Genomic DNA, 13,573 nt, shown 5'->3' on the forward strand with positions numbered 1-13,573 from the left:
AATCTGGGTCATTTTTAATACGGTGAGGGTTGGTTTTATCGATTGCAGTTAGATAAGGAGGCTGTTTCCGGTATCGTTCAGTTAGATTTATTCGTTGATACGAGTAGTAGCTGTGAATATTTTAATGGAATTATGGAAGAACTACTAATTGAAGAAAGCCGCAAATCAGACGTGTTTGTGGGCTATGGGGTGCTATTTTCAAAGAGCATGGCTGGGAGGTTCGTTACTAATTAAAATCATTGCAACAACTCGCATTTTTACTCATCCAAGTACGGAATGCTGGATGAGGTTTGTTAGTGAGCCAATATATCAATTAAAGTGTTTCTTGAGCTGCAAGGAATGTCACACCACCTCAAGAAACTAAGTTGAGAAAATAGCAAACTTATTTAATCCATCCTTCGATGGATAATTGAATGATTAGTCAATCAAGAAGTAAATGCATATTTTCATTGAAATTTCTGCATTCTCATACCAGATCTTTAATGTGTCACAACCGTGTACTTCGTTGTTAGAGGGTGTGTACTGTAGTCAACTGTACGTTTTGAATATACTTGCTACAGGTAGGCCGCTTGACGCAGCTCAGTTGGGAAACGATTCAACCGTGATAACATAACACTCCCCCAAATAAGCTTTATAGCTAAGGAAGTCTACTATTACCGCTCCTGCAGAAAGGACTACTGTCACATAGTGCATCTGCAAACTGTTTCCATCACAATTGAAATCAGTAAGTTGAGCTAACAATATTGCATAGGCTGTATAGGGCAAAATTGAATCTTTCAAGAGCCCTTTTCACTATAAGAATGCTGTCCGGCATGTTTTGTTCTTGATTGAAAAAAAGATATACATATACATGTATTATATATATTTTGCCCATGTTTTATTCAGATATGACAGTAAGTTTTTTATAACTAATATCCATTAACCTTTTATTGGTTGTACACGGTTGCAAATGTAAACGTGTTCACACAATGTTTGGAGACATTTCCAGGTAAAGTGGAATACATCTAATAAAATTTCATGGTATATTTCAATAAGGAGCACATGTAAATTTCTCAGCAATATTCTTCTCCATGAAGGCCTTTTGCTTAAAAAAACTCAGTCTTACATACTATTCTATACAGCCAATGAAGTCCCAAAATTGTCATGCAACAATAATACCTAGTCAAAACATCCATTTTCAATGAAAGGTTGCAAGACACAAGGTCCACCAAATGGCTATGAATGATACTACTTGTAAGATAGTCAATGGGTCCAGATAGCTGTGGTAATGGTCATGATGAGAAAATCAACCATATTGCTGACATCAGTCTGATAACATTCTGTAAGCAAAATAAATAGCATTTCCTGTTTAACACTGCAGGAGCCAAAAGTTTGTTGTAGATACAAATTAGTGTCAAATAGCAGGGTGTCATGATGGCTGTTTGTTATGAATAAATGGCATCAGTGGTGAAGTAAGATAAAAAAATCAAGAGTTACTAGAATTGTTCTCTCTCTATCTCTTACAGACAGCTGTGATCATTGGTCATGGGTAACTCGCAAATGTAGCGAATAGCCATGGCTGCATCTAGACACAATGGCTCATAAAACTATTTTGATCATTTCACTATAAATTTCACATGTTCCCTTCAACTTCTATTAACTTCCTAACAACTGCTGGTTTGCTCTTGAGTCTTCCAATTACAGATATTTACCGGGTCGCAGATAGTTTTTCTGTGTAGTTTTCTTTGTTACACTCTTACCATTTACTTTGTGAAAGTTTGAATGGTTCATCTTATATAGATGATAAATACATGTATTTATCACGTGATAAATACATGTATATATCGTCATGTATGGATTACATAACAATACATGGGTGTATTGTTATGTAATCCATTCAACACTGCTTGAACAACTCATTGGCTGCTGCGGTTCAGACAGAGTTCTGAAACATCGGCTTGGCAGATGTTTTTTTCACTTTTTTTTCGCAAAAAATGCATTAGGTGTTGCAAGATCTGAGTTGAACACCAAAGAAACTTGGCAGTTTATGAGACTACAACAGGGTTCAGAAGACGTCTGTAGTTGCAGATATATAGACCATGTGGGTACGGCAGCAACATATAATCAAAAGAAAACAGTAGTTTGATGTAAAGTTTATTATCTGACATCTGTATGTATGATATGAAATCATACAGAATTATAATCTATATCATTGATCTCTTGGATTGCAGTACACACCAACCAACAATAAGCAGGCTTTTCTGATTAGTGATTAAGTGGAGAGTGTGCAGAGTTTTCAAAGAAGCATTGCATGTACTGCTTAATTGATTATTTATAAAAGGATGAAGCAGACAGGTTTGCTGATATTTTACCGTAGTTTCTTACTTGAGATTGCTTGCAACTTGCAGAAGCTTTTTGGTATTTTGACCCATGAGTAAATGTCACCCAGCTAAAGTATGGCCTTTACAGGAGAACAGCCTTTAAAGTTGTCTGAGATGGCTTTATCTATTTTCTAATTGACTTAATTGACTCGAGGTTCAAATTTTTAAGAATTCATTTGGAATTCATTCAATTCTATCAAATTCCTAGGAAGTCATTTGTGCAGTTTAGTGATATGGGACACACACATCGATAAGCTAAATAAGCGGATAGGATCTACATATGTCAGGCGTGATGGATAGATGTTATAAATTTTTACCCAGAAGTATTATGAAACTAATATACCCTACAGGATGAAAATATTCGTTGGTCATAAAAATTCGCGATTTCGCGAACAGTCAATCCCGCGAATTATTAAATTCAGTGAATAATTAGTTCTATTTTTAATCACAAGAGAGAATAGCTACTGCATCAAATTTAAAACTAGTCGCTAGCCTAGTTTTTAATGTAAATACTAAACGTAATTGAGTTCCAAAACATTTTTAAAATCATTGCCTGAGCTTTGAGCTAACACCATTGGCAATGCATCACATTTATTTACAAAATTATTCGAGGTTGTCACACGATATGCAGAATGGCGTCATCGCGAAAATAGCCGCGAGGCAGAAGTACTAAACGTAGCCGAGTTCCAAAACTTCTTTAAAATCATCGCCAGCCTTCGAGCTTTATTGCTATTGCGTCAAACTTTACAAAATTATTCAAGGTTTTTACAAGTTATTCGGCATGGTTTCAGCATAGCAAAAAAGCTCTCCTAGTCTTTTTACATTAGAATCAACTCCATCAATTTCTAATACCGAAGTCAAAGACGATCATGATTCTGATCTGAACATTATGGTATGTATTTGATTTGCAGTGCAGATACGTTTTTCCATAATCAACTGCATTAGTTAATTCTTTTGTTTAAAAACTGATCGCTCTCATCAAATACTTCAGCTATTGTTTTTGAACTTCCTCAACACTCATTAATATTTTTTCTTTTTTGTGTTTATTGCAGATTGACTACGAAAACTAGAGACAAGTAGTAATAATATTCATCAAGGCAGGAATATTGGCAGAGAGGCAACGAGTCAACCTAGACCTCTTCATCGCCAACAACTCCTTGATATCGCTGTAGCAAACATGATTAAATTATATATTTTATTTCATGTATAGATATATTATAATTTATTACAAACTTGAGTGTACAAATAAAATGTTTCAAATACAAATAAAATTTTACAAAAGATGAATGGAGTAAATATAAACAGTTTAGTCCATATGGCGGTTGTCTAGCAATGAAATTAAACTGGTACTCTTGATATGTGAATACTAGCGTGTAATGGTGCTTTCTGACTAGTTATTTTGGTAATAGCAGCTCTGTCGCTGTCACTGTCTTGGGTATGTGTTGAAGGCGATTCTCTCGCTACTACATGGCTGGTAAGGAAGTTATCATCAGAACCCTCCTCGTGGCTTACTATTGTAAAGTTCTGCCGGTTGGCCAAAGATTTGTGCTCGTAAAGGCGTTTTCGTTCCTTTTTTAAAAACAGATATATTCTTCTCGTAAGTAGCTGCGGTCACTTCAACCTCAATTTCCAGACCTCCCTGAATGATTGGTGATCTTCTAAGAATGACATCTACCACCCTTGCAATCATTGTTCTTCGGTGTATGATGAAAAATCTCTCTCACACTAAAACAAATAATGAAGCAGTAGGGATGGAAAAAATTAGTATTGCGTTTTACCGAAGAACCAAAGTAAAATTTAACTAATTTAGTAAATGTAAAAAAACTCATTACTTACCGCAAGTTGTTGGCTTATCAAAGGCCTCCAAAGCGATGAATATTCGTGAAAACCTCTGGACGCAGCAAAAATTGTTTACCGTGGAATAGCATGATCGCCCCGCAATTGTAAGCTAAATATAAACCGGAACACGCGGTGTGCGCATGCGTAGGAATATCTATTACTAGCCGCAATAGAGTTAACTTTTCCTAGAGAGTGGCAGTTTTCAGCCGCGAATAAATTCATCCGCGAATATGCATGAAAAGACAATTTTCGCGAAATATAACTCCGCGAATAAATTCATCCTGTAGGGTACAACACGTTTATTAAGTCAAAAATTAGTTACTGTCTGAGTCATGGGGAAATGCTCCATTTTGTTATTTGAAAAAAATACTAATATCACAAAAACTTCTAATGCGCATAATATTCAATAAACCACCACTAACTTCATTTCGGTCCCTGTTTGTTTAGCTGTCTGTGTTGCCTGTTGATAAACTTTACCAGTATAAAATTCTCTTCATAGCTCATTCAAAATTTTATTCAAGTGATGACGAAACCAAGAAAGATTCACACTATAACACCAGATTTTCAGAAACCAATTTACATTTACCATTATTTTATACTGCTTCAGGTCAAAAAACAATCGAATACGAAGTACCACCACAATGGAACAGTCTTCCAATAGACTTCCAAAACCTCTGCATTTAGGTACTAGTTTTAGAGTTAAAGTTAAAAACCGTTTGTTAAGCCTAGATTAATTCAGACCTGCTGTTTGAGTTGGCCAATTCCTATGGGCCCAGCGCCTCCACTAGCTGCAGTGCTACTGCGCATGTGGGCCTCATCATGCCTTAACGAGTAGGAACTAAGATTTCATTTACTTTGTTCAACTTAACCCTTTCAGGCCTGTTCCCGAATATTTTGGGATGAGTTCTGTTTTTTTGGGGCCTTATCCCGAATGTTTTGGGATAAATTTTGAGTCACTATTGCTTAGCCTTTTAGCTACATCGGTTTTATCAATTCATCAAACGAAATTTAAGAGTCTGGGCATCATTTTGATACCCAATATGTAATTGGACAATATATTTTTTACTAACAAATTACGCGATAGATATAAACTTTTCTGAAAATTTGTTGATTGCCGTTTTGGAAAAGGTTTTTCTGGGCGATGGCAAACTTCTCAAGTCAATCAGATGTGGTAATCAGCTCAGGTGAAGAAAATAGCAACAACGTAAGTGATGTTATAAGAAAATGAGAACTTTCTCATAGAAGACTGACGGTAAGATTTAAGTGGCACTGTATAGAATTGAACCGGTAAAAACGAAAAATAAAAAACTGAAATTGTTGTGAATTTCAAACTAACTATATTCTAACAGTGTAAGATATAGATTTTTTATGCTACACATGATTATAACAATTTAATTAACTCTTTTGCCGGGCATAGCGACATAATTGTCCTTTTCTGATACTGACGCTAATGGGCAGAGCCACTATTATGACGCAAACGTTTTTTATAAATCTGTTTCTGGTTATCTTTATGCTATTTGCAGTCAACCGATTTGCCAGTCAATGCAGTCAACCGAAAGCTAATTAGTACTGAATGGGTTAATCAATATTATAACTACATCTTTATTGTTCTTGATGTTATCATTTCTACCAATTGATTAAATAATATACATACACACTCAATAGCTCACAAAAACTTTCCATTTCTGACCATGATAGCTATTAGTAGTAATCAATTTAAGTAGGGATATTAAATTTAGGCTGCTATACTACCAACATTAATGACAGTTTCTAACCGTGTTACCCAAAACAGCCTAAGTACCTAATTGCTATCGCTGGGCCAAAATAGCCGCCATATTAAAAAAACTTTAGATTTTTGTCTGTAGAGCTAAATGGCTGATTTGGCTAGTTTCTTACGCACAGCGTGAGAAAAAATTTTTTAATATTTTTTACTCGTCCTTTCAAATGACTAATTATTGTTGCTTAACAATAGTATTGCCAGTTGTTGTGATTAAAAAAGTAAGGGATGCTCCGGTTTACCTGTTAGTCAAAATACCCGGTATACCCCATGGTCCTGACTACTTTGTAAAAAAGTGACACGTAAATGCCCTGCGGTGACCAGACTATTATGTTATCGGGAATTAATGTTATACGAGAAGTAAAATGCATTTAAATTGCCTAATACATTCCAAAATCTTTCCAAACTCACTCTTTTGGCCATACAAAAAGAAAAATCTAGACTTAATTTTTCAATTTGTTGGCTATATCTTAACTAATATTATTAGTTTGCATCGAAAGTTCACTTCCTTACTTCGAAAACTTGTCTCCTTTTTCTGATCAATTTTACTGGTTTTATAGACCATGATTGCAGTAGTTTTATCATAAGTTGATGGGGAACGCACATATTTGTTACAATGTTACCAATTCCCTTTAAACAATTGCAGCTGTGTCTTTTTCTTGTCAGCATTTGGAACAACAAGGTATGGGCCAGTAAATATGCAGTAGGCTTAGATACTGCTTCGTAGTAGTCAGGACCAATTTCCGGTATTAGTTCCTAAACTACTGTTACAGTACCGGTTTTGTTTGTTAGCAGCTTGAAGATGGTGGCTATCTACTCCATTATGATTAATACTGTATGTGCATTGGACAATTTAGGTTATCTCCAAGAATACATGTATAAAAGAATAAAAAATAGGCACTCGCTGAAATATGTGGTCAAGCAGCAAGACATGAGCTTTACTGTTCCACTCAATGTCGGTACGCTCTGGTTACAAGTTTAAACATGTATACACACATATATATAATGTTTAATCAGGCCTACCTGGGCTAGCAATAAGTCTTGAGTTACAGATTTTGTTGCATGTATAGCAAGCTGATTGATCAGCCTTTTTTGTTTAGAGATATTACACTAGGGTTTTCAGTTTAGTTACTAATAGTGTATGAATTATTGAACCCTCGAAAGATTATGCAAAGTATGTTTATATATATAAACTTTGCTTCAGTTTGGTGTGCTCTGATTTTTGATGTTTATTTAATATTTTTATTCCAGACCGTCTTGCAAAGAAGTCGAGGCGTTTTATCAGAAAGAATCATAGTACGATTGTTGGTTTGAAGATAATGTTACGCAAACATGGCCAAGATATTAATAGAAGGAAGAAACAGCAATACAAAGACATAGCGCAAGTGAGTGACATAGCATTATCAACATTTATAAGGGGATGACATACTGCACTCATGGTAGATGTCAATAGCAATACTACTTTTTATATGTATCAGATTAGTCGTTTTTTTTCGCTGAAATTATAATATGCACGAGGTCTGATCCAAAAGTTCCACGAATAGAGTTGTATACATTTGCATATTTGCCCGATGGATAAACCCATTGCATTGTTTGCCTGGAAAGACCTCCAGAGTCTTGTCACAAAATTTCAGGTTGCTATGACAACGTGTTCTCATGTGAGCCGACGATATATCAAGGTCTGGCAGGTACTTCTGGCAAGTTTTTAAAACTTTTTATCATCATGTCTAATAAACCGGAATAGCGTATTTGCATTAAATTTCGTGTGAAATTAGAAAAAAACAAGTATATTATGACCTTCGAAATAAAATTTTGATCGTTCCTTAAAGCTTCCCTAAAATCGTTGCAAGCATGCATCCTGAGCTCTTTTCGGTCATCAATTAGCAAGTGTGACACGAACTTTGCTGCGACTCGTCTCATGTTTAAATCGTCAATTAAAACTCTTTGAACAGTTCCAAAACCAAGTCCAATCTCTTCAGTTATTTCTTTAATTGTTAATCTTCGATCTGCCATGACTAGTGACCTTACACTTTCGATTGATGGGCAAGTTCTTGCCGACGCTGGTTGGTCAGACCTCACATCATCTTCATGGCTGTCTCTACCTTCACAAAAACCTTTTTGGTACTCAAAAATTTATGTTTTTCAGAGCAGCATCTCAAAGAGAATATTTAAAATTTCAAGTGTCCGAGTGTTTGTTTTCCCTAATTTCATGCGGAATTTAATGCGTGTACGCTGTTCCGATTGATTAAACATGACAATAAATAATTTGTTATAAAATCGGTGAAAGCACCTGACAGACCTTGACATATTGGCTGCTCACGTGAGAACGCATTGTCATAGCAACCTGAAATTTTGTGAAAACACTCTAGAGGTGTTTCCCGGCAAACCCTGCCATGGGTTTTTCCATCGTGTGAATATACAAGTGTATACAACTCCATTCCGAGAACTTTTGGATCAGACTTCGTATTTTGGTAATATAGGTAATGAATTGCTACTTTTTGTGGTGTCAACGTAACGTTTTTATTTGCTTCACTCAGTAAGTTTATGCTTTGTTGCGTCGTATGGAATATCTGCTCACCTGTATTGTAGAAAGAGATTAATTCTGATAATCAGATCAGTGAGAAAACAACGAAATCTGGTGAAAGATACGATAAAGTTGGATTGCTCTGCCAGATTGACAATAAAAAGAATAGTCAAAATTGTGCTCTTCAAAAGTTACAGATGAGAAATTGTGGCCCATGAGCCAAGCAACAGGTTGAGAGGGCCTGCAGGACCTTTGATATATACATGTATCATTATCAACAACCAAATCTTCTTACTGTACAGTATCTACAGCTTACCTTTGTTCCATTTTTTGTTTGCGCATATGCAAAATCAGTTGCTTTGAAGTAGAATAGGCATGTTAGGCCAGTGTAACTGACACGATGTCTGAGTTATATTCACATTGTCTTCGATATCAAGAAAAAACGCCTCATTCACTACCTCTTTCATTGAAAACCAAAATAAATAAAAATATCCACACACAAGTTTCAATTATCTCTGAACATGTACACTAGAAACACCTGAAAAACATAGTAGATCCACTATCTTGATGGCTTGTGATGCTAGTTGGCTATAATGAAAACAGAAAAAAAACGCTTCCCTCGTCCTACAAATGCGACGTTACAAACAGACCTATACCAGTTGATACAAACAGATTTAAAACCTAATCATAACCATATAGATTATACATCTTTATACATATCCAATAACGGGAATCTTGCATTATGTATGTAAATCAAAAGCCTACTTTAAAAAATCACACATTCTAGATACATCGTCATTTATAATCCACAGCACCATTAAGAGGGTCAAAATCTATGGGTTTCATAATGATGCACCAAGGATGAAGCCACTCATTGCAACTGCCACACGATACCATATTTTTACAAGGCGAGTATAAATGGATGTCATCGTGTTCAACATGTACAGAATAGCTAAAAATAATGAGCATAGGTTGGCTTGCTAACAGAAAATATGAAAATCCAGGTATTTATTAATATTCCTTTCATCATCATCAAAATATTTTCTCGGTGATTTGATCATCTACTATGAATAATAAAATACCACCTGCCAAGGGGTGTTTCAAGAACTGAAAAAGTCCCAATTTTCTTTTTTATGAGTGAAGCTGATACAAAGATTACGCTGAAACCACAAAAAGTAACAATTCCTTATCTATATTAACCAAATGCATAATTATTCTAATTTCGGTAAGAAAAAGCATGCTAATCTGATGTATGTAGAAAAGTAGCATGTTTATTGACATGCATCATGAGTGCAGTACGGCACACCCTTATAGACGAAGATACGTCATGGGCTAGGAAAGCTCATAGCGGGCCTAGGGATAAATGTGTGTTTGAAGGTGAAGGTTAGATTTGTCATTTTAAGACTGCTAGAGATGATTGAATTTGAGGTCATATTTCATGCCTTGACAATCAAAAGGCATAAGAAGTATAATGATCGTGCTCACATGTTCTATCATAACGAAAAAGACATGGCTTAGTAAAATAGTTAAAAAGGTGCAAGTCTGCTTTGAGTATAAAAAATAATATTGAAATATGGGAACAAGCTTGTTTGGCTTAGCTAGGTTGAAATAGCTGAAGTTGCTGTATGTTTTAAATGCAGCATGTGAGAGCAAACTTAAGCCAATTAATGAAGTTAAAAATAGTTTGAATGACCCAGGCACTAGGTCAAAGCAATAATATACAGCCCCCCAGGGGGCTGTATATCATTGGTCAAAGTTGTTCATGCATAAGTTGAAGTGTTAAGCCAGTTACAATGTTGACGCTTAGACCTAAGGCTTAAGTATTCAACATTCTGATGATGTCATGTTGCATAACATGGAGAATATGTCTGATGCAAATAAGTGGAGGGCCCTGAGTTGGAGGTACTGGGGTTGGTTGATGGATCCATTTAGTTGATGTCACATCTCACGCTTGTCACGTGTCACACTTAAAAAAGCATAGGCCTATTGCTTTATTAAGCGCTTTACAAATAAAATTAATTACTATTATTTACAATTATTATTGTTCATGATTTAGTTCACACTAATGTCTACTTGGGTAATTTTTTTCGTTAATTTTGTGTCTTCGCTTAAACTTGATTATTTGACCTCCATTTAGTGTTTCTCGCAATGTTCAGATGATTTGTTTGTTATTTCTAGATTCCAAGAGTCTTTCAGCTATCAGATTCCTTAGCCCACTGCTGTATGATCTCTTGAAAGAAGCTACCGTCGAGGAGTTTAAGCTAATTAGACCCATTACGGATATCATCATACAAAGATTACAGTATATGCAGAATTATACACCTCATGATCTAGAAGTCTTACCTCCTCAGCACAAAGATCGTGAAGGAAGTTTTCCAGACTTACCCAAGTTAACAGTAAGGGGAACCTATGTCTTAGATGGGAAGAGAGAGTCAATTTGCTCCAAGATTGGAAAGCGGCAGAAGAATCTACTTCCTGGGGTGTTTCTTGTACACTGTCCACACGGTATGGTATCCAACTATGTTCAGGCCATGATTTACCAATACATATTATTATGTGCAAGATAAAAATTGTAATTTGTTTGCTGCTTTGCACTTAGCCTGTTTTGACAAACTGTTGTTTTTGCGGAGTTGTTACCCCGTTGACCGGGCGAGCAACACAACAGTTGTGTTGCTTGCCTGCTCGACGGGGAACAACTCCGCAAAAACAACAGTTTGTCAACACAGGCTACTTTGCACTCTGCTGTCTCACCATTTTTTCTTCAGATTTCTACTCAAATGGTGAACCAGAAAGGGTAAATGAAGTTCATGATATGTTTAGTATCTTGGTATTTTGCATATCAGCTGATAGCTAAAAAATCTCCTCTAGACTTTGGTGTAATATTGGTAACTGTGAGATGAGTGATTTGTTTTTTTATAGAAGAAACAATATACTCTACTTTCGGCAAAATATTGTCTTTTTTGTTTAAATAAACCGTACTTTGTAACCATTAATTTTGTGTCATTAAATTTTAGCTGTGTGCTATGGCTTTGAAATCATGGATAATCACGAGTCGCCCAACACCCCATTTACTGCTATTCGAACTAGATTCACAGCAGGTAGGTTATACTAGTTCTACATGTGGCTCTTAGGTAATTGTGTTGCCCTGAAAGACAAAAGTGTGCCATGTGACGGCCTTATCAAACTAGTAAGGTTAACAATATTATTACACTGTCAATCTTGAAAAGTGTGTAAACAAAATCACACTTGACTAGTATGCAGGGACTATTATAGCATGGTATGAATCATTAAACCATATTGGTCAATTCTTCAATTTTGCATTTCAATTGTTTATTGATGATTTGAAACAACAAATGATTTTACATCTAAGCATATATACTTATCATTTATTTCAGCTCCTGAGGTAATAGTCTATGACAATGCCTGCAACTTGCATAAATATGCCATAAACAGAGATCCTGGGTTCTTTGCAAAGACCAAATTTTTAGTGGATGGGTTTCATTGGGGTAATCACACAGGTTAGTATTCTCATTCTGTAAGATTTAAAACATGTCACTGAATAATTAATTATGGTTCCAGATTATCTCTGAAAGACTATTGTTTTTGTCAGTCTTACATATTTATTTTTATTTCATAAAACTTAAGCCTCAGTGATCTCAGAACTAGCCAGACCCTTGGACTAGTACATGAACCTCTCCCTTTGATAATTGTTTATTTTTCAGCAGAGACGGAAGGGGTCTCTGCAGCAGTATCGGCAGCCAAAAATGATCAGAAATTAAGTATAAGGAATCATTATTTGGGAATAATCTGTGTCATCAATCCTTTTTTCGAAGATTGCCTCAAAGCTTCGGTTGTAATTTCATTACTGGATAAGAGTTCATCTCGATGTTGCATCGCTTGAGTAATGGCTTGTTAAACTGCACAGAAAACCACCCTGGAACCTAGACTTCTTGTTGGATATTATATTATTGGAAAGTAGAGTCTCTACTGTGGTGCAATGGGTATTGGCTTTGTCTCCAAGTGGAAAGTCGAGTTCAATCCTCAGAGTATTCATTTTGCCTACACATATATTCCCTTTCGTAATGGTCTCAATGTTATTGCAATAAATGCAGCTTTTACTCGTTGATTAAATTTAGTGGTATCTGGAAGCCTTTTGATTTTTGCGTAGGGAGATCAGTTATATCTAGTTTTGCATAGCGAAATTATACTTATTGACTGCCCACTTTCTGTTTCAAACGAAGTGTATTCCCAAGTAGATTGCAAAATGTTTTGGCCAAAGAGAAGGATTACATTATTCGTTGCATGTTAGCGGTGCTGTAAGTAGTAGGCTACATTTATTTAACAGTAATAACAATCAGGTGTAGGTAATATAAATAATATATATATTTATAACTGTTACATGTGGATATGATTGCTTTTTGTACAGGATGTACCACAGGATACAACTCAGGATGCTACATTCAGTACAAGGACCTCAACACTCAAGTTGCAGAGCAACGCAATGCTACACTAAAAAAACTTAAAAGTTCACTCAGCTACATGCATGAAGAGAATTTCTTTGAACATCTCAGAGTCTTTCTGTCATTTCACAATGCTATTGCTATAACTAATATGAGAGATCCTTGCAATGCTGATGAAAGTCTTATAAGAAGGCTTAAAAGTTTGTGATAACTCCAGATTCTGGTGGTGTGAAACCAATGACTGTTGCAATGCTTATGAGAAACTTTCTGCAGTCTGTTCAAGGAATAGTATCAAATAAAAATTCACTCAGCTACTTTCATGGTGGGAAGGAGTTGCGGAGAGGTGACTGACTGTTGATAGATAATTTTTAATGATGTGGTTTATTGAGATACCTATATATATATATATATATATATATATATACATATATTTTATGTATTGCTGTTGATGAAAGTTTAAGTGTTGTACATGTAGTATTAAGCTTTTATATGGAGCATCTGTCAATTTTTTTGTAAATTCATATTTATGGCGGAAGTAGTGGAATCGAACCTACGTCCATTTTTTTCCCATATCTTTAAGCTTACTTTTTGTATCACTTGTTGAATTGTGGGA

General features: G+C 35.5%; 1 protein-coding gene across 5 annotated transcripts; it reads left to right on the forward strand.

The window, feature by feature from the left end:
- Positions 1–84: 84 nt before the first annotated feature.
- Positions 85–13,346, forward strand: LOC137406378 (uncharacterized). Of its 5 annotated transcripts, XM_068092953.1 has the most exons (7): positions 85–218; positions 561–724; positions 7,228–7,361; positions 10,679–11,005; positions 11,515–11,598; positions 11,896–12,018; positions 12,927–13,346. In XM_068092953.1, the coding sequence occupies exons 4-7, from the start codon at positions 10,807–10,809 to the stop codon at positions 13,166–13,168; spliced, it is 648 nt and encodes a 215-aa protein (XP_067949054.1). In that variant the 5' UTR covers positions 85–218; positions 561–724; positions 7,228–7,361; positions 10,679–10,806; the 3' UTR covers positions 13,169–13,346. The 5 variants fall into 5 exon arrangements, 4 of the variants coding, with proteins under 4 accessions (XP_067949054.1, XP_067949055.1, XP_067949051.1 ...); XM_068092954.1 differs by lacking the exon at positions 561–724 and having other exon boundaries at positions 196–218; XR_010979862.1 differs by lacking the exons at positions 10,679–11,005; positions 11,515–11,598; positions 11,896–12,018; positions 12,927–13,346 and adding an exon at positions 8,566–8,982.
- Positions 13,347–13,573: the final 227 nt, after the last annotated feature.

Source organism: Watersipora subatra, chromosome 10 (assembly GCF_963576615.1).
Source record: "Watersipora subatra chromosome 10, tzWatSuba1.1, whole genome shotgun sequence".
Lineage (NCBI taxonomy): Eukaryota > Metazoa > Bryozoa > Gymnolaemata > Cheilostomatida > Watersiporidae > Watersipora > Watersipora subatra.